Source organism: Gossypium hirsutum, chromosome D03 (genome assembly GCF_007990345.1).
Source record: "Gossypium hirsutum isolate 1008001.06 chromosome D03, Gossypium_hirsutum_v2.1, whole genome shotgun sequence".
Classification (NCBI taxonomy): Eukaryota; Viridiplantae; Streptophyta; class Magnoliopsida; order Malvales; family Malvaceae; genus Gossypium; species Gossypium hirsutum.
Genome location: NC_053439.1, coordinates 47,894,497 through 47,915,687, shown reverse-complemented (window position 1 = coordinate 47,915,687; position 21,191 = coordinate 47,894,497). Strand labels below are relative to the sequence as shown.

The window sequence follows — 21,191 nt, the reverse complement described above, 5'->3', positions numbered from 1 at the left end:
CAGCACGTTTGGTTCGCTGTATTAGAATAGAAGTGTAATGGAATAGAGGCGTAATGGAATAGAGGCGTAATAGCAAATCAATTGTTTGGTTGAATGTAATGGAATAGAGGCGTAATAGTATTCTTGTGTTTGGTTGAATGGAATGGAGGTGTAATAGCATAAGGAAAAAACTAAAATAACTAGAATACCCTTAGCAGAAATTTGTTTAGATAAATGATTATTGTTATTGTTATTAAATTTTAATAAGATTATTAATATCAGTAATAAATAATTTAATCATATTTTAACATAATTATTATTAAATATATTTTAATTAAAATATATAATTTACTAAAATTCTTAATAATCAATATTCTTATATGAATTTACTCAAATCATAATATATGATACTATAAAATATAATTTAAAATAATTAATATTAAATATATTTTAATTAAAATATATGATTTAATAAAATTCTTAATATTAAATATTCTTATATGAATTTTCTAAAATCATAATATATAATACTATAAAATATAATTTAACATAATTATTATTAAATATAATTTAATAAAATATATAATTTAATAAAATTCTTAATATTAAATATTCTTATATGAATTTTCTAAAATCATAATATATAATACTATAAAATATAATTTAACATAATTATTATTAAATATAATTTAATAAAAATATATAATTTAACAAAATTCTTAATATTAAATATTCTTATATGAATTTTCTAAAATCATAATATATAATACTATAAAATATAATTTAACATAATTATTATTAAATATAATTTAATAAAATTCTTAATATTAAATATTCTTATATGAATTTAATAAAATCATAATATATAATACTATATAATATAATTTAAAATAATTAATATTAAATATAATTTAATAAAAATATATAATTTAATAAAATTCTTAATATTAAATATTCTTATATGAATTTAATAAAATCATAATATAAGCAATTGGCTTTGAGAAATGAAGTAGACTAAGGTCATTTCTCATTTACAAACATTATGGACAAACATTGCAAGTATTGACAGGTTTTCTATCCACACTTTATTTCATCAAAAACATTGCAAGTATTGCAAGTATCTCTTCATTAGTCGAGTACAAATTATCAAAATCTGACTCGAACACTTCATCATCCACATCGTCTCGTGGTTGCACCTCCAATTCATCCATCAATTCATCATCGGTCTCCTCATGCTTCCCAGCCAACTTTCGCCGCAAAATGGCCTCTTCATCCCCTTCAAAGTACTTCTTGATTCGGGTTTTTAGCTCTGGCACCAAATAACTAACAAAGTTAAACAACATAACAAAAACACAAACTATCTTGATTTATCCAAAAAAATATATACATATATCATGATTTAGTTTCCCTTCCTTTCTCAACAACCAAACAAATATTTTCCAAATAAAAAAAAGAGTAAATTCCAGCAAAGAAGAAGCACAGATTAAAACCTCAGACCCAGTTTAAGACTTTTCACCAGACTAACATGAACATAACAAACCAATCAAATAAAAATCAAACTTGTTCATTCATCTTGACTTTCCTTTCTCATCATCTAAACAAAAGCACAATAAACAAATTGTCAAAAAGAAACCCAAATCCAATATTTTTTTAACCCATTTTTACCTTTATTACTCACATCCTCAACGGGCAAAGCTACATCCTTGACATGGGCTTATTCAGACTCGGGTGTAAGGAATGGAAATGGAAAAGCAGGCAACGTATGTTTAATGTTTTTCTAAGATTTTTCATGTATTAGAGGATTTTCAGAAGATCATATCCTTATACACATTTCTGGATATACGTTGCATATGGGTGTTTGGTACAATTACTTTAAAGAAAAAATGAAATGTCAAAGTAACTCAGCTTAGCTGGTGACAAATAATTCCACTTACTCTTGTTCTTTGTTGATTCAGTCCTCCACTTGCAGCAATAAGCAAATAACCATTTGATGATTGCTCACTAATAGCATCTAGATATCAAATTATCAATGTAAACGAAGAATCAGTAAACTTAAACAGACGGGACTAGTGAAAACTTAAACAATCGGGACTGGTGAAATATAAATGAAAACACTGTCCAATGGGTTCTTTTCTAAAAAGTGAAAACAGATGATACATGATATCTGGTAGTTTGAATCATTTTACAGAAAACTTAAGCTACAAAGAAAAATAAAGCTCCAGCAAATTGCTCAGACCAAGTTAATTTCATCTTATTCAACTCCTGGAAGAAATCATATAAAATTTAGTTTTAGCCTTCAAAGTTCTACACCAGTAGCATCAGTTGACACATTATACACATAGGCAAATTCAAAGTACTAAGAAAGAGCTAAACATTGTAGTAACCGATTAACTTTCTGATATATTAAGGACTCATCCATTTCAACATCACCAACTACACATATAAATAAGAGAACCATAGAGTCGCATTTGCAAGCTATGCTACTCGTACTCGAGTATGTTCAGTTTTTTAAGTTTTTTGAGACATCTTCAAACTCGTATCCGGAGATATACCAAACAAAGGCCAACCATGAATACTTCAGGAAAAGAAATAAAAGTTGCAAGTCTAGACGCTGAAAAAAAAATATCACATAGCTAAACAATAACATAATGTAATTTTGCTAACCTCAGAACCAAGTATTTTAGTGACTGTCAACAAAAGAATCTAAAGTTGCTGCCATCTTTTAAACTCACAAACTTAAAGAGATGCAAACAATTTGAAACTTCAAACAAAAGAAATGAGAACTTTGCATAACAAAGTAAAGAAACATAAACATCTAAAGCAACAATTTTGCACCAGTTAACACTCTGCTATGAATTGATACCGAAAAACGAGTGTTGAATTACAGATATAAAACTACAAATCCTGTTAGGATTAAAAGTTCATTCTTATTCCAGTTTTAAATGAAGAATATCAAAATTTCCAAAAATAATCCAAATGCATTTAAAAATAAATAACTAAATACAACGTACCAGGAAATGTAGCACTTCAATGAAAGGTCCAATTCTAAGGCAAACATATAAGCCATGAGCTTGAACTTCTCTTATGAACCTTACTATATCACAGCTTCCACTAAAATCGTACTGAAAAATTGTTGAATTTTAAAGCTTGAATTGAATCAAAATTGACTTTTTTATGGGTGAGAATCTCGCTCAATAAGATTCCTTTGGTTCTTTTGCAATATATATTCCAATATCCAAATCATTGAACTTCAAATAAATAGAAAAAAAATATCTCAAAAAGTTTATAATAAAGGTTTCATAAATTACCAAGCATCAAAAACCCAGAAATTTTCATCCTTTTCATTCACAGACCAAATAAAGAACTATGAAAACACACTAAAAGGGAAAAAAATCTCGAAAAGAAGAACACACCCACGAATGGTACGCTAGAGGATGTTAGAGGAGCAGGACACTGGATGGTAGCTTCCCACACCAGCATGCTTCCCTGATTCACACTAGAGTTGTAGATTCCTTGCAAATAAAAAGAGAATTTCATAGGAAACCTCAACATAATCACTGTAAAAATAAAATAAAAAAGTATTCTTGATCGTTTATGAACTAAAAATTGAGAAAAAAAACACAGAGATCTTTTTTGAAAAAAAGAAAGAACTGTATTAAGTGATAGGAATCCTATCTTAATTTAGGTTGAAGATTCACCTTCTCCCTCTGGTTGATCGAGAAGCGCGATCTTGGAAGACGGTTGTATCTTCTTTATCGGTTCCTATGGACACAACAGTAAAAACTTCACCAGTTTCACCAGTGGAGAGGAACGGAAAATGTGAGATGGAGGGTGCTTTATGATTGATGCTCTAAGTCCAGTTGTGACGCAAAAGAGAGGTAAAAAAAGAGAAGGAGAAGACGGCAAGGAGAGTGGAGAAGAAAGCTAGAAGGAAGAAACAGAAGACCTAGATTTTGGGTAAAACAGAAGCGTGAATCGGGAGGGTAAAACAGGGACCAAAACTGAAGCAGCACCTAAACTGAGCTCAAGGAATGGATTAGAAATCGGTGGATTTTGGGGATTAGGTCAGTAATGTATTAGACCCGTAATAGTAATACCCTGAACCAAACAAAGGATTAAAGGGGGATTAAGTGGGGCCCACCGATTAGGGGTGTATTGGCTATGTAGGAAAATCCATATTTTAAAGGATTTAAGAAGAAAGGAATTGAACCACGATCGAATGAGTTAATGTTGCAAATATTTGCTGGCATTGTAGCCATTGGAGAGAACGCATGGGCACATTCTTCTGGTGTTCTTCCAAGTGGGGTTCCTATGGGAGATGATGCAGCTAATGAGGGATTTGGTGATTCAGATAAACATAGTAACGAGAATGAAGGTATTCCTCCTTATGAGGTACCATCAAACCCTTCTCATGAAATTCCTAATCGAAGAAAAGCAAACACTTGGGGCTGTACACGGTAAAGGAAAAAAATCAAGTTCAGGTAGAAAATCATCAAGAAATATATTAACTACTCAAATTGAGAAATTGTGTGAGAGTATGGCTAGTCTAAGGAAGTCAGTGAATGAAATTATTTTTTCTCGCTCTCAATATACTATTTCAAATGCAATGGATGTTTTGCGTGCTTTGGGAGATGAAATTCCAAAGAAAGATGAACTGTACTATTTTGCCACCAAAATGTTCCAAATACTGGTGAAATGAGAAGTGTTTTTGAACTTAGATCCAAATGACAGGTTTGGTGGCTTCGACGTGAGTATGCTGAACAAAATCCAATTGCATCATTTTCATCCTTGATAGCAACATCCTCATTTCCCTTCCAACCATACCATCAACCACCTCCACCATAAGCTCCTTAGAATTATTATTGTAATATAACTATACTACTTTTTTATATGTAAAACTAATGTATGATACTTTTTATGTTTGGTATTTTATGCTATGCTTTTAATCAAGTTTCTGTGTTGTATAGAATGTCACGAAATATTAATTTATTTTTATTTGATTACTTTTTCAGGTTATGGATGAATTTAACAATATGTATAATAGTTTTTATATGAATTATGATACCCCTGAATTAAGTGAAGAAGCTCAACGAAGAATAGCCACAATTGTTACCCAAGTTGAGCACAACAATTATCATGAAGAGGAAGAATATGTGTTAAGCAGTGTATTAGTACACCATGAAACTTATTTCACTATGCAACCGCGTATGGATTCAAATTATATAGGTCAAATGTGGGTGGACGAAGTATTAAATGGGCACGATGATTATTGCATGAATAGTTTTAGGATGCCAAAAAATATATTTCACAGCTTGTTGCATGATTTGCAAACAAATTATGGCTTAAAGAATGGGAAAGTATCGGCGATGGAGAAGTTAGCATTATCATTGTACATTCTTGGAAATAGAGAATCAAATTCAAATGCAACGGAGCGATTTCAACGATCTGGGGAAACTGTTAGTCGAATTTTTACTGATATGTTGTATATATTTGCTCGAATAGGAATAGACACGATTAAACCCACTGAAGGTCAATTCGAGGAAGTACCGAACCATATTCGACATGATACAAGATATTGGCCACACTTTAAGGTAAAATTTACACAATCTTTATATTTTTAAAATATAAATTATTTCTAACTTTTATCTCATTACTTGTATTTATTTTAAAGGATTGTATTGGGGCCATAGATGGAACACACTTAAAAGCATACATTTCGCCTTCTTGTCAAATACCTTATATCGGACGGAAAGGTGAACCAACTCAAAATATTATGGCAGTTTGTGACTTCAACATGTGCTTTATTTTTACATTTCTTGGTTGGGAAGAACAACACATGATAGTAGAATTTTTTTACAAGCACTTAGAAAACAAGAGTTAAAGTTTCCACACCCTCCACCAGGTTGAACTTTAATTTTTTAATTAATTTTTACATAAAAAATATTAAAAATTTTAATTTATTTTAAACTTGATATTATGTTTTACTTTTTTGTAGGAAAATATTATCTTGTGGATTCAATATATCCACAAATGGCAGGTTTTCTAGGTCCATATAGGGGGGAACGATATTATTTACCTGATTTTCGTCGAGGTAATCATCAAGTATTTGGAAAAAAAGAAATCTTTAATCATACTCATTCTTCGTTACGCTCTGTGATTTAACGAACATTTGGAATGTGGAAAAAAAAAGTCCAATATTAAGAGATATTCCAAGTTATTCATTCAACAAGCAAGTTTTAATAGTTATTGCAACAATGATTTTACATAATTACATTCGAAGACATGTTTGGTCAAATGATGAGGATTTTCGAGAATTTGAGAATATACCCGACATGCCAGTCTCTTCAGACCATTTTGATAGAGGTGAATCGAGTTCTTCTAACAAAGAAAGTGACCTTGAAATCACGATGTTAAGGGAAACCATTGCAACTAGTTTAATGAATCCATATTCGTAAAAAACATTTTGTATCATAACCTAATTTCTAGTAATAATGAAACTTGTTATGTCTTATGTTACTATTTTTTATTATTAAAAATCATCCGTTTAGATACTTCAAAATTTGATCAAAGTATAATGTTACTATTTGTGAAAATACTATTTATCATTGTTATAAAAAAATATTTAACTATAAAAAATTAAAAATAATTATCATTTTATCTAAGAAATAATTTAAATTGATTATATAATTCATTAAAATATTGGAAGATACATTTTAATATTTTATTAAATAAATTTATAAATTCACATATTTTAATAATTTTTAAAAAGTAAAATAATTTTAAAAAATTCTATTATATATCAATTCTAATCTGATGTCCTTAATAGTCATTTTTTATTCTCACCTCACCGCTACAGCTGCGTTTGAATCCAAACACACACTTCACCATTGTTTCTAATCTCACCGCTACAGTATCTAATCTCACCGCTGCAGTAACTAATCTCACCGCCAGCGCTGTTTTTAACCTCACCGGAGGTGAACACACCGCCCATCCAAACTAAGGGTGGGTTTGGATGGACGATTGGGTGCAGTGCGATACGTTTAGCTTACTTTTTGTCTCACGCTACAGTATCGCTACAGTATCTAATCTCACCGCCACCATTGTTTTTACACTAACCGCAGGTAAACGCACCGCCCATCCAAACTCACCCTAAACCTTAATCTTATACCTTTATGTGTTTAAAGTTCAATTTACTCAAAATATAATCTATTTTTTATTAAGTATTAGACCCAGCCTAATCTATGTAGGCAATCCAACATTCACATGCACTATAAACAATTAACCATATATATTAACCAACCCAAATATAAATTAAGTCAAACCCAATTAATTACTCAAATATAAAATAATCCAATCAAATGCAACTCAATTAATTAATTAATTTTATAAATAAACCTTTAAAAAACCTTAAAAAAAACAAACCAAAATGAATTGTAAATTTTCTGTTGAATTAATTTGATCTTAAATTTTAATTTATTCAATTTAATTTATTTGTTTTATTTTTAAATATAAAAACCGAATCAAAGAAATTAATTGAATGTAAATCTTTAATCTATACTATTTATCAAGTGTTTTATTGAATTGGTATCACTCTCAACTGGGTCACCAACTTAATTAGGAAAATTACAAAAATATCTTTCATAATTAAAATAAATTATATTATTCAATAGTAATTTAGCCTTTTTATTTTAAAAAATCAATAAAAATATGTATTTGATGGAATTTAAACCTAAACCGATTACATTAGAAAATATTTTAATTTACTATTCAATTAAAGTATTATTTTAATAATTTTATACATTATGCATACTTTATTATCTCTATCAATTGTATATTTATCCTATTTATTAAGTCTTTTTACTGAGTTAGTGTCAACTATAAACCGAATCCCAACTCACTAGGAAATTACCTAAAAATCTATTTTATTTGCAAATTAAATTATATGATTGTGTGTGTGTTTTCGTTATTTTATATTTTTATAAATCAATAAAAAATTGTCCTTAATGAGATTTGAACCAAAAACAAAAAGCATATAAAAAAAATTTATATGAAACTTTAATAAATACACATATATATATTTTGTGTTTAAAATTTCGTTTTGCTCACAATTTAATTTATTTTTTCATTTTAATATTATACATAATTCATGTGTTATAATTAATTAATTTAAAATTAATTTTTATTATTTATTATATATTATTTTTAAATATATTTCTATATTTATATACGTAATTTTCATAAATATACGCTGTCATAATATTTCTATTTATTACTTTATTAATTCAAGACAAAACACAATTGACAACATTTCTTTTTCCTTTCTACTTTGAAGCTAAGTCTTTGAGCCGGTTTGGTTATGGATATCCGATTTAGTTTAATGTGCTTCCTTTTTACTTTGGTTTGTTTTCAAATCCGTGTCCGCTTTAGCGGTGTTGAGTTTTTGGCCGTTAATTTGTGTTGTTTTATGGTTTTAATTTCAAGTGTCTGCAGCGCGGGAAAGAAAATTGTTGACTAGAAATTAACACGTGTCAGTATTTCAATCTCTAATTTACTACTGCCCGTTCTAGATTCCTAACCCAAGAGAATGTGACGAAATCTAGCTGTTGATGAGCTTAGTGACGATCAAATCGACGGTCAGGTTCCATTAACCGCGATACACGTGGACGTCAATGGTGAAACAGCAGCGCCGTATGATCAAGCCGTGGATGCATTTTGAGTATCATTATACCAAAAAAGCCTCATTTCCTACTTTATTCATGAAAATGAGTCACTTTAAATTTTATTTATCGGAATAGGTAAAAAATTTCAAAACGTGCCTACATGGAAGTTTTTTAAGGAAAAATTTCATAAAAATATGCTGACGGAGACACACTTTACCTCGTGTCAGCAAAAACACGCTGACGTGGACACGCTTTTACTTGTTCTCAAACTGAATTTTCAAAAAAAATCATTTCCTTAAAATATTATAAAAATAGATTAACTTTTTGAAAATTTGCAAGAATAAGCTTTTATAAAAACTTAAAGTGGCAATACAATTTTTTTTTTAAATTTTAAGGTGTCACCAATTAATATGAAAATAAAATTTACAAAGCAGATCTTTATATAGACCCAAAATCTCATTTTCCTTATTTTCTTAAACAATGTGGGATGTGATATATGTGTATATATGTTGTTAGTTAAAAGAGGAAGGATTCTCACATTGTTTACGAAGAAGCTGCAAACCTATTTATGAGTCTATATATACACATATCTCATATCTCATATTTCTTAAGAAAACGAAGGAAATGAGACTTTGGTCTGTATAAAGATTTGCTTTGTAAATTTTATTTTCATATTAATTGGCGACACATTAAAATTAAAAAAAAATTGGTGCAGTCACTTTTGGTCTTTACAAAGGCTTATTTTCGTAAATTTTTAAAAAAATAAAGGGCAAAAGCGCACCCACGTTAGTGCGTTTTTGCTAACATAGGGTAAAACGTATCCCGGTCAACGCGTTTTTCTAAAATTTCCCTTTAAAATACTTCCACGTAGACACATTTTAGATTTTCTGACCTATTCTGGTAAATAAAATTTAAAGTGGCTCATTTTCATTTTCATATATAGAGTAAGAAATGTGACTTTTTTTTTTAGTAAAATGGTACATTTTGACATTCATTTCACGAGCAAAAATCCAGTGCTCCACACAGACAAGAATAAAAATGAATTCTCTCCCTCTCAGTGATTTCATCATATAATGACCAACAATCGGCCGATGCCTCCGGCTTTCCGGCGATAACGGAAAGTAATTATCGTTCAAAATTAATGGAAAACAAACGAGATATAGCTTTCAAATTACTTTAGGGTTCTTTTTCTTCATCTACCGCTTTTAGCCATTCCATTATCTGGAAATTTTGGGGAAATTATATGGATGTCAAATTCTGAAAGGAAAATTGCAGGGTCCGCATGCTTTGATTGAGAGTTAAAGCAAAAGAAAGCACTCTATCTCCAGTTGAAGTAGTGGGAATCTGGAAAAAAAAAGGTAAGCCTTTTTCCTAAATATTGAAATGTAGATTTAATTTTTTTGTTTTTCCTAATTTTCAGTCTCATATGATAAAAGTAATTTCATGGAAAAAGAGCTTACTATTCTATTTAGAATGATTAAAGGGATGCGACTTTATTTGTTACTGCGAAAAAGATTTAAGTTTTACTTTCTCTTCTTTTGTTGATCATTGAATTGATACAAATAAATGATATTTGTTTATTGCAGTCATTTCAGATTAAAAGTCTTTTGATTGCAAATGACCTTCTCATGTTTCTGATGGGGATTCCATTAAACAGTTTATAATTCTTCCAGAATTGAATCCAATAACTGGTTTCTTAAGGATAAATTGAGTTCTGGTATATCCAATTCCAGTATTCCTTCCCCTTGGGAAAATCTTTCCAGTTTTCAGCCAGTTCCAAGTCAGCATTATTGACAACATTTGATGGAAAGGTATTTGCGAAGATGCATCGGTTGGTTTGTCAATATCTCATTGCACTGGAGATCCTGACACATGTTTCTGTTGTGGCTGAATTAGAAAAGTTAAGGTCAATCACATTAAGGACTCCGATAATAGCATGCATGATGCAAAGAAGCATAGGTATATGCATATAATTGAGGCCTATGACAGGGAAAATGTTGGTAGTTTCATTTCAATGGGGCATAACCATGATATGGAGTAAGAATGATATGCATATCCGGAAAGCAACTCCTGCTTATGGTAAGGATGATGAAATTATCATAACGATGGGGAACGGTTATGGTAAGGAGGATACCAATATTCTTTCTTTTGGTGGGTTTCATGAAGAACACGAAAATGGTAAGGAGGATACCAATATTCTTTCTTTTGGTGGGTTTCATGAAGAACAAGAAATTGTCCCGATAGACTGCTCGGTGCTACTCAAGCTCCAAAATTAAGACCCGAATCTGCTTTGAGGGCTAAACTCTAGTTCAAATCATCAAAGAAAGAAGCTCCAAACAACTTCCCTTCGAATGTAAGAAGTTTTGATATATGCTCGAGGTATACCTATGAAGTACATTTCCTCAAGATATTCATACACAAGTAAATAAGAGTTATCATATCAATATTACATAATGGTTTTAATCAACTTTCTCATTTCTAAATTAATCAGCAGAAGCTTTCAAACTTCTACAGGCAAGAAATCTATTACCAACAAAAAACAAGCAACTCGTAATCTCAAACACCATACCCAAAACATAGGTATAATCCCAGATAAACAAAAATTAAATTGACACCAAACTTAGGTTGAGGAAAACTACCATGTCCTACATGAAGAGAAATAAACCAAATAAAAAGAACTCAGATTTGTCTCAATAGAAGAAACCAAGTACTTTTCCACCGACATTCTTTCTTCTTGCTTCTTCATGGTCCATGATACCAGCTGAAGTGGTAAGCACAATGTATCCGAACTGCAATAGCAAAGCACATAAATTGCATAACATATACCAGTCTCATTTCAATGGGCTAAACCGTCCCCTAAGCTTATGTCAGCCATGAAATCTTATCTAGTTGACTATTAGATTAAATAGAAGGCATGCCACAACAACAAAACAATATATTGATGCACAATCGAAGTTTCCACATTTCATTTGTTTGTCTAAGAAGAATTTCTGATCTTAGCAAATCTGGGTCTTATGAAAATACAATACACGAACAATAAACATCAGAAAGTTTCTATGCTAACCTGTCTGGAAGGAAGTAGCCTAGCAGTCCAACCTTCAATCTCTTTAACTCCGACATCGAAACGAGGGCTAATCACCCCACACTTGTTCAGCCTTCCGTTCAATTCAACCACAATTTTTCCAGATCTGTGATCATCGACATACTCAAACTCTCCAATATAACCTTCAATGACAATCATTAAAAGAAAAAAAATCAGCATTTTCTTGTTAATGCTATAGATAACAAAAAAATCGATTTTAGTAAAGATGAGTGGGGAGTAAAGTCAACAAACCATGCTTCTGCATGACCAAAAGAAACTTAATGATCACTTTGGAGGAAGGCCTGATCATGACCTGTCGTTTGCCCCTCTTCTCGGCATTGTACATGCTCTTGAGTGCATCATTCAAAACGCTGACTCTCACCATCCTCTCAACTGCAAACTGCGGTAGATTTTCTACTCAATAACAAACAAGCATTTATAAAAGTTCAAAGATTAGATAAAAAGCAGATCATTCTTTTAGCAAACACTCAGTTAATCAAGGAGAAATGGAAAATACCATTACAACCAAAACCCAACATAGTCCATTATATTACAATATTCCAAACCATTTAATGCTAATATATAGACAAACAAATCTAGGAAGTAATATTTGAGAGAAAATGAGAGCTTACCTGAAAGCAAAAACGGCTACCTTACCGTGTTTCTTTAGAGAAGGGAGCACAAAAAGGGAGAACTAGGGTTATTTGAAGACTACGCTTCTAGGGTACGAAAACGCTTATTGGGTTTATATTTGCCTTCTAAACTAAACTCATCTGCTGGATAGACAGAACCATGCCAGAAAGGCCCAACTAACGAAACAGTTTCTCTTTAGGCTCGGAGCTTAAGACCCAATTAGTGGAGTTGATGGGTCGGGTCACAAAGGTTAAAAGATTAAGGCATAATTATTAACTTAGCCTCTAACATTTACCTCTTTTATCATTTTGACCCTAATTCTTTTTTTGGACCACTTTATTTCTCAACATTAAAAATTTAGTCAATTTCTTTTTTATGGAAAAATTGGCCAAACCATTAATTTGTTAACATTATTGATGTAGCAAACGACGTGATAACCTACATGTACTTCATTCTCGACATTGATATTTAAAAAAAATTTATGAGCTTTCTTATAAAAATTTGAATTACTTTTTAATTTTTAAATTTTATGAAGCACACATGGCCTATCATGTCATTTTTGTTAAAGTTTAAATAGTCAAGTTAAATTTTCTATCTAAAGAAAAGCAATGTGACTAATAAAGGATTGGGGTTAAGAAAATTGCTTGAAGTACCAACACGTGTAATGGAAAACGAAAGGAATGGGTGCAAACCAAAGTAATCAGTATCGTACGAGTGGACGAATCATTTTTATTGGTATTAATATGTATTAGTACTAATTTGTTTCAATGTGCCATTTCGGATTTATAGCTGTTTTCGGAAAACATTTGATATATGTATATAAAAAAGTATTTATATATATTAAATAATGAGATTAAATAAAACTCAAGTATAAAAATACTCATAAAAAATTAAAGTTTTGATTGAAGCGATAACGAAAATATTTTAAAAATATTGTTGGTATGGGTTCAAATCTCACCATACATAAATTTTAAAATAAAAAAAATACTGGTTGCTATTGTGGCACCCCAAACCTGGTTGGGACGGTTCGACCCGAATCTGGAAGTCACATTAGCCACTTACGTGACTCTCCTTATCGATCACCAAACACACCACAAACCACCATTCACACCAAGCAAATACACGCTTAATTAAGTAATTTAAACATGCAAAAGCCTAAGACATGCTTCGTTTGGCATAACACAGCAAAGTAACTATAGATGTAAAAAATGTCATTTTGCATAATGTACGCGAAATACTCATAAATCATGAAATAAATCTAACAAGTGCCTTGGGAATTTTATTTGAAACCATAATTGAAATTTTTAGTTCAAAATTAAGGTTAAAACTTATTGAATTTCAAAACAAAGTTTATGGACTAAAACGTAAATTTTACAAAATATCTAGGAAAACCTCTTTATGAAATTCAATATATCATTTTTAACTTCAATGTATAAAACTCGGTCATATAAATCTTCAAAGCATTTTGTGGTGTTTAAGGCCTCCAATTGCATTGCTTAAAAATCAAGACTTAATTGCAAAGTTAACGAAACATGCCCAAGCACTTAGCCAGCCACGTCGAGACGACGTGATTTTTCATGTCACGACATCGCCTAGATGGAGTCCTTCGTCCTGACGACAATCCCTCGTCACAATGTTGTTTAAGGCTTGTCACGACGACAATTGGAAAATTTGCAATAAAATTGCAACAACTTGTATATGATGTTTTGACACTCCATTACACATACCGATTCGTGTTTTCATGCTTGTTACTCTATCCTAACATGTCATATGGCATATATAGATCACTCCAAACATTCTCGAACACATTTAAACATACATTAACATACCTTGCCATTCAATCTATGTTAACATGCTTCCTAAAGTCCCGATTCAATTTACACAACATACTAATTTTGCATGTAAGGAAATTTGAAGTGCATTATAGGTCCATACTTTGCCATTTGATCATTTTGCATCTTTCCAATAATTCAACAAGTTATTTAAGCATCTAACCACAAATTACTAAGGCACATGCATGCTAATCAACATATAACTTAGCCATACATCTAGCATCTTTTATGCATCAATCCAAACATTAAAAGCGTCCAAAACCAGTTATAAAAATCCTTAAACAGTCCATGGAAAGTCCATTTACAATCGAAAAACAAAACTAAAGTTTGATTCCTCAAAATAAACCCACATTGCCATCTTTTATTGTCCACGAAAACAATTTCACATACACAATTAGGTTACTTTGCCTTAGGATCTCAAGCAAGCTCACTTTACCACTCCACACAAGCTATTTCTCTGCAAAAGGGTAAACACAATAGAGCGTGAGCTTGGAAAATCTTAGTGAATGCTCAAAGATGCTACAAATAAACCACAAGATCAAGGTTACAAGTAAGACTAGTAACCAAATATACACTTATCATCACCAAACATTTATTCATGTTGATACATTGACATCTTGTGATTATGAAATATGTATAAAAATATAGCACATCGGATACATAGATCACTATTACACTAATGACTCATATCATAGAGTCTAACATGTCCAAAGTAAAGTGTAGCATTAATATGTATAAAAATACAGCACATCGGATACATAGATCTCTATTACACTAATAACTCATAGAGTCTAACATGTCCCAAGTAAGTGTAGCATTAAGCTAACACTATCTAAACACACCAACATATCTCAATGAATGGATTCATGCTCTACATCCTCTTATCCCTCCAATTATGTCCCAATAACAAAACACATATATGAATACTCAAATCCTAGGGCATGCTAATTATATCCAATGTTTTCAAGAGATCACAAGGCCAATATATCCATGTTACACATTTATTTATTGGTTTATGCACACTTTCACTCATCATGCTTATCATGTCCAAACACTTATCACGTGTTCATGTAATGCACTTACAAGTGCAATCACTTTGCTCGCTAAATCGCATACACTTTCATATCAGTTGAGTTGCATCATTCAGCAGTGTTGTGAGCTATTAAAGAAATGGTTCAACATCTTGGAGGATTAGGGTGACACGTATATTTAAGGAGGGTAACTGAATTACTGATGGTTTGGCGGTAACTGAATTAAGGCCTCTGGGCATGTATAGATATATTCAACCCTCGGATGAAATCTGAGTCATTACACAAGTATTACGCTAGCCTTCTTAAGATTGGCGATAACATTATATTTTTCTTTGATCGCAATTTTGAGCTTTTCTTTTTCTCATTTGATAATGATAACTTCTTCCCACAATGACTTCTATTGGCACAACATTTCCATGTTTGGCTAAACGCTTTCTTTTTGTTGTTGAACATATTTGTCATGATTTGAATTTGATGCTTTAATCACTAAAGGTGGATAAGGGATAGAACGACCTTTCTATTCATTCAAACAACTCTTAAATCTTGCTTTGATACCAATTGAAAAAGCAATTAGTTTGCACTTGAAAAACAATTTCATTTTAATTGCTGTTAGAATAGAAACAAACATAAATGTTGAATGCAAAGTAACGCAATGAGCAATGTGAGGAGAAAATTAACACATGATATTTGTTAACATAGTTCAAACACAATGGTCCTACGTTTGCGGAGTCTTGTCCAGTGAATGGTTTTATTTAACAATCGTCCGGATATCCTATTGGCTTAAGCCTAATCTATCCTTACACAAAGAAATAATTATAGCCCCAACACTAACCCCAATTGTCACAAATGAGCCACTCAAATACCTCACTGTACAATCAACAAATCTCTTCCAATAATATCTAAAAAAGTGTCATTGAATAACCACATAACACAACAAAGTTGTCTACAAAGACACTCCGAATCTACACTTTGAGTGACGCCACAAGCAACCTATTTATAGGTTAATACAAAAGTCCATTCAATAGAGTTTTGATAAGCTTTAAACACCATTTAAAAGCTGAAATTATCTTCAGTATTTATCTCACAATAGCCTTCATAAACAAGTTCACCGACAACTTGAAATATTACTCTAAAAGATAAGAATAAAAACAGTAACTCAATATTTATTCAATAAACTCATGGTTTTATCAAGAAGATCGGTTGAAGAGTTAGAAAGTCCTAGCTACACATCACTTGTTGTTTTGTCAAACATGCTACTAGTTTAAAGGCTGAAAACATTGACCGTCCATGAGGTCGAAACCTTCCATACGGTTGAAGCAAAAAAATTGTTCTCGTTCTAACAGAACATGAAATGAGTAAATAGAAAACCCCAACACATATAAAATAGTAAAAGACAAAATATTATTTTATTAATGCTCATTAGTTTATTAAAATTAATTTTTTAATAATTTTATTAATCGAATTGACGTTGAATTAACTTGTAACATGAATTCATTTAATCACATTTAATCGAGGAGGATGTGTGTTCGAGTTCGCTGAAGCGCATTATCCTCTTATTTATAAGTTGAGGAGGGTTATGGGTAGTTTTAGACGTCGTGTAAAATTGAACAGATATGATCAGAACTTATAATAAGTTGTTAAAAAAATAAAAAAACAAAATTTAATTAAATTTTAAATTGTATTCTAAGATTCATCAAAAGTTGACAATTCAAATTGATTTTGATTTTGATTTAATTTTCTTTCTTAGCCCTACTTTTTAAAGAATTCTCGGCTCTAACAACATGTATCATAGAGGGTGCTTTTGTAATAGCATTAACTGAAATTTTGGAGGCAATGTAGCACCAACTCAGCAATCCGAGTCGAACAACAATGGATCACAAATATCCAAGCCATCTCCACCGTCATTTCAGTCCCTCGTATCAACTTTATCGGACGGTCTAGATCTACCACGTCAGCGATCCTCGTGAAACCTACACACACCAATAGCCGCTCCACTTCTCTTTCTATAAAAACAACCAAACACATCAGAAGTATCTCATCTCATATTTTCCATCAAGCTCAATTCTTTCATCCCTTGTTTTCCTTCAACCCAAACAAAACCTAATCTTTTTGAAAAAATGGCACCAAAAGCTGAAAAAAAGCCAGCCGAGAAGAAGCCAGCCGAGGAGAAGAAAGCCGTAGCTGAGAAAGCCCCGGCAGAGAAGAAGCCTAAGGCTGGTAAAAAGCTTCCCAAGGAAGGCGGAGCGGCTGCCGGAGACAAGAAGAAGAAGAGAGTTAAGAAGAGCGTCGAGACCTACAAGATCTACATCTTCAAGGTCCTGAAGCAAGTTCACCCTGACATCGGGATCTCTAGCAAAGCTATGGGGATCATGAACAGTTTCATCAACGATATCTTCGAGAAGCTTGCTCAGGAAGCCTCTAGGCTCGCGAGGTACAACAAGAAACCCACCATCACTTCCAGGGAAATCCAGACCGCTGTTAGGCTTGTACTTCCCGGTGAGCTTGCCAAGCACGCCGTTTCTGAAGGTACCAAGGCCGTGACCAAGTTTACTTCATCTTGAAAAGGCTATTAGTTGATCTGTAGTTGGGGTTAGGGTTAGGAGGTTGCTTTTTAAATTAGATCGGTGTGGTTTTTATGTTTATTTTTCTGAAATTTCTGCATATTTATTTTGATATATGGTTTGTATTGGCGAGATGGATCTACTCGATCCTGATATGACTATTGTAGAAATTAATGCTATTAACGACAACTTAATTTCTTGGAGCTTGTTTTTTGGCTAGTTTTTAAATTTATTTATTTCTTAGATAATTTCGATTAAAATTAAATCTTTTAGTTTCATCAAATTCTTTACTAATTCTAATATTAATTCTTAATTCATTAAATTTATCACTGTACTCTCTTGAGAATCGCAACAATTGCCAAATCTTAGAACTCTCTTAAACCAAATGTGATTATTAAAAAAGAGCACGAAATAGTGGTAGGTTAAGTGAGTGGTTATGTACTAAACGGAATCGCATTCTTAATGAGGTATATCGTAAAGAAATGTGAGCTGGGTTCTAGAGCACATTAAAGAGCTCTGCTCTCACTTGAGTTTTAGTTTCACTACAGAAAATTGTTGGGTTTGGCTGTAAAAACATTGTTTTCAACTGCACATTCTCATGCAAACTGCCAAGGCCATACACTATTATAAAGATCTGACTTGAAGACAAAAGCAACAACAGGTTTCTTGATTGGGAGTTGGTAGCGGTTTGATTTTTCTGGAATTGGGAAGCACAGGTTAAGCTCTCTATTAGAATAGATGAATATTTTAGACAAGCTTATATCTATTTTTTAATCCAAATTGTGGTTATTCTAAGGCTTGGTACAATTTACAATCTCTCAAATATCAAATCAACTTTGGATAACCCAACCCGTAAACTGGTTGAGGGTGATTAGTGAGGGTTACTGAATTTTTTTACCACTTAAATATTTCCCTTGGCTGTTTGGAGTTATTGTCAGTTTAGGAACCACAGTAAAAAACATTTTTCCTAATAAGTTACCTGTTGATTTGTTAGCAGCCATGTTCTCACTCTTTGGCCTACTGCAGGCAGTAAAGAATCTATTTTCCGGTGTCAAGCCACCGCTCCCGTCGCTTATAAAGCTGGCGAAAACCTTACCACCATTATAGTTAGAGCTTTGGCTGTGGTTGCAGGGGTATGCTAGCAAATTGACTTGCCTGACAAGGCATGTGAGAGGAATCTGTGCTAGTTTTTTTGAATATATGTTGTGTGGATATAATTGGTTGGCTTTTTTTGTGTTTTTATCCTATGCAGGGTCAAAATATCATGCAATGGATCTATTAAAGATGGATTATCATGGTAACTTTTTGATTCTCCACCTTCTTATCATATTCTTGGAAAGATATAACAGCTTTGTTACAAATTTGATATAATTCTATGCCAAAAAAGGAAAATAAAATATAATAGCTAATTATTTTTTGTAAATAAATAACATTAATTCATCGCTACAATCTTCCCCATAGTGTAGCACAAACTATTTAGGCTAAAAACATTGCTCTCTTTCCAAAACTATTTAGCTTTTATTTTAGCAAAGATTATTCATCTCCATCCTATATTTACCATCGAATGACTGACCATCATATGCATAAAATACCTTCGTCCTCTTGAGGTTCTTCATAAGCAACCCAGTAGTCTCTGCATTTGGATGCTTAGAATTGATAGAAGAAACATTAGGATGGTGGAATCCCAAAACACAAAATGGGCACATAGCATTATAATACATGGCAAAATGAGCCTACTATATACCAAAGAAATATCAACATGTTTTAGAGCTCATCAAAATTGGTTTTGCTTATAAAATCCTTGTTTTTAACTGCACAATATTTTGATGACTACTCAGAGAACTCTAAAAAGTAGTAAACTAAAAAAATGAAAAACATAACAGCATCATTCGCTTTTTCCTTGTAGAAATTGCTTTCTTAATAAAGTTCGAGTTTCTTCGACTGGCTCATGTGTGTGAGCATGGCACAACTGGCTTCCATTCCATTCCAGTATCCGGTCCCTGTAACCACCACCATTTTCATTCAAAAACCAGATTTCGGATTTTCATTGTATTAGCTTCATTTCAGAATATGATTCTGTATTTGAAGGGAAAAATAACTTACGCATGAAGTAAATAATTTCCTTCGAATATAGAATGGTCAAGCCGATCGCACACGAGCTGAAAGCGGTAATCGCAATACAAAGATATGCATTTCTTAATCTCATTAAACGTATAATAAAGGGACATTCAAAGTTTCAGATACAGAGTCACACTTACAAATTTCTCGCCTAGGGTTGTGTTGCATCCTCCGCAATGGAAACATACCACTGGCAGATTATTAATGTACCAACGACGCGATTTATCGATCTTAACATTGACACTATAAATCAATCAAGAAAATTGTAATTATTGTTGTTTATTACAGAATGAAATGTAGTTTGGGTGATTGTGTATCTTACGCATCGCGGCAGAGAATTGCATCTCCACTCACCCCAGGTATCTGAAGACTCCCTGGTACCTGAAAAGTTGATTTAAAAGTGAACAACTATTCTTGGAACACCACATAATGTTAGATTGAAATACTAATCTTAGACCAAATAATTGCTTTTCTGCTAAATATATCCCCGTAAACCTTCAACAAGAATTGAAGTGCCACTGCCAGTAGTAAAACAAGATCTTGATATACATATGTATATATACAGAGAGGTGGGGGGGGGAGAGAGAGAGAGATTTGATACGCGTTGAATAACGTTGGTCCAGCAGCTGATGTGGTTTCTGCAATTTCGGCATAAGTAGAAACCATTTAGACTAGTCACTGGATATCTAACGGCGTTTGGAGGCGTCGGAAACACACAAGGAAACGGAAATTGAGGAGATGATGATGATGATCCGCTAATATTTTGATTGTTCATTGGATATCTAACGATGTTTGGACGCGGCTGCGAAAAAGGAACTTGAGGAGATGATGATGATGATGATCCGACGTTTGGAGGTGGAGGCGTTCGTAAACAAGAAGGAACTTGAGATGATGATGATGATGATGATCCGACGTTTGGAGGTGGAGGCATTTGTAACCAAGAAGGAACTTGAGATGATGACGACGACGACGATGAAGATGATGACGACGACGCGACGTTTCGAGGTGGCGACATTCGAAACCAAGAAGGAACTTGAGATGATTGTTTTGGAGGCGGCGGCATTGTATTCAAAGAAGGAACTTGAGAAGATGATGATGATCCATATCTAACGACATTTGGAGGTGGCGGCATTAAATTCAAAGAAGGAACTTGAGGAGGTGATGATCCACTATCTTTTTGATTGTCCATTGTCTGAGCTGAGCCCAAGAAACAAACACCCAAAGCGTATGCTACAAAGAAGATGAGAGTTGAGAAGGAAACGGAGAAAAGACCGAGTGAGAGTGGTTTCTTGATA

The 21,191-nt window shown here is 32.4% G+C and overlaps 2 protein-coding genes and 1 long non-coding RNA gene across 4 annotated transcripts; 1 reads left to right on the top strand and 2 right to left on the bottom strand.

Moving 5' to 3' along the window:
- Positions 1–11,085: 11,085 nt before the first annotated feature.
- LOC107950276 (40S ribosomal protein S15a-1) lies at positions 11,086–12,528 on the bottom strand. Of its 2 annotated transcripts, none has more exons than XM_016885087.2 (4): positions 12,354–12,528; positions 11,974–12,135; positions 11,704–11,864; positions 11,086–11,428 (listed from the first exon to the last, which is right to left on the bottom strand). In XM_016885087.2, the coding sequence occupies exons 2-4, from the start codon at positions 12,104–12,106 to the stop codon at positions 11,330–11,332; spliced, it is 393 nt and encodes a 130-aa protein (XP_016740576.1). In that variant the 5' UTR covers positions 12,107–12,135; positions 12,354–12,528; the 3' UTR covers positions 11,086–11,329. The 2 variants fall into 2 exon arrangements, with proteins under 2 accessions (XP_016740576.1, XP_016740577.1); XM_016885088.2 differs by having other exon boundaries at positions 11,974–12,121; positions 12,354–12,458.
- Positions 12,529–17,061: 4,533 nt separating this feature from the next.
- On the top strand, positions 17,062–17,981 carry LOC107950275 (histone H2B-like). Its single transcript, XM_016885086.2, has one exon. It carries the CDS (start codon positions 17,335–17,337, stop codon positions 17,776–17,778), a length of 444 nt encoding a protein of 147 aa, XP_016740575.2. The 5' UTR covers positions 17,062–17,334; the 3' UTR covers positions 17,779–17,981.
- Positions 17,982–19,452: 1,471 nt separating this feature from the next.
- Positions 19,453–20,638, bottom strand: LOC121215550 (uncharacterized). Its single transcript, XR_005911473.1, has 5 exons — positions 20,498–20,638; positions 20,219–20,277; positions 20,037–20,139; positions 19,882–19,937; positions 19,453–19,778 (listed from the first exon to the last, which is right to left on the bottom strand). It is a non-coding gene; the product is annotated as an uncharacterized lncRNA (long non-coding RNA).
- Positions 20,639–21,191: the final 553 nt, after the last annotated feature.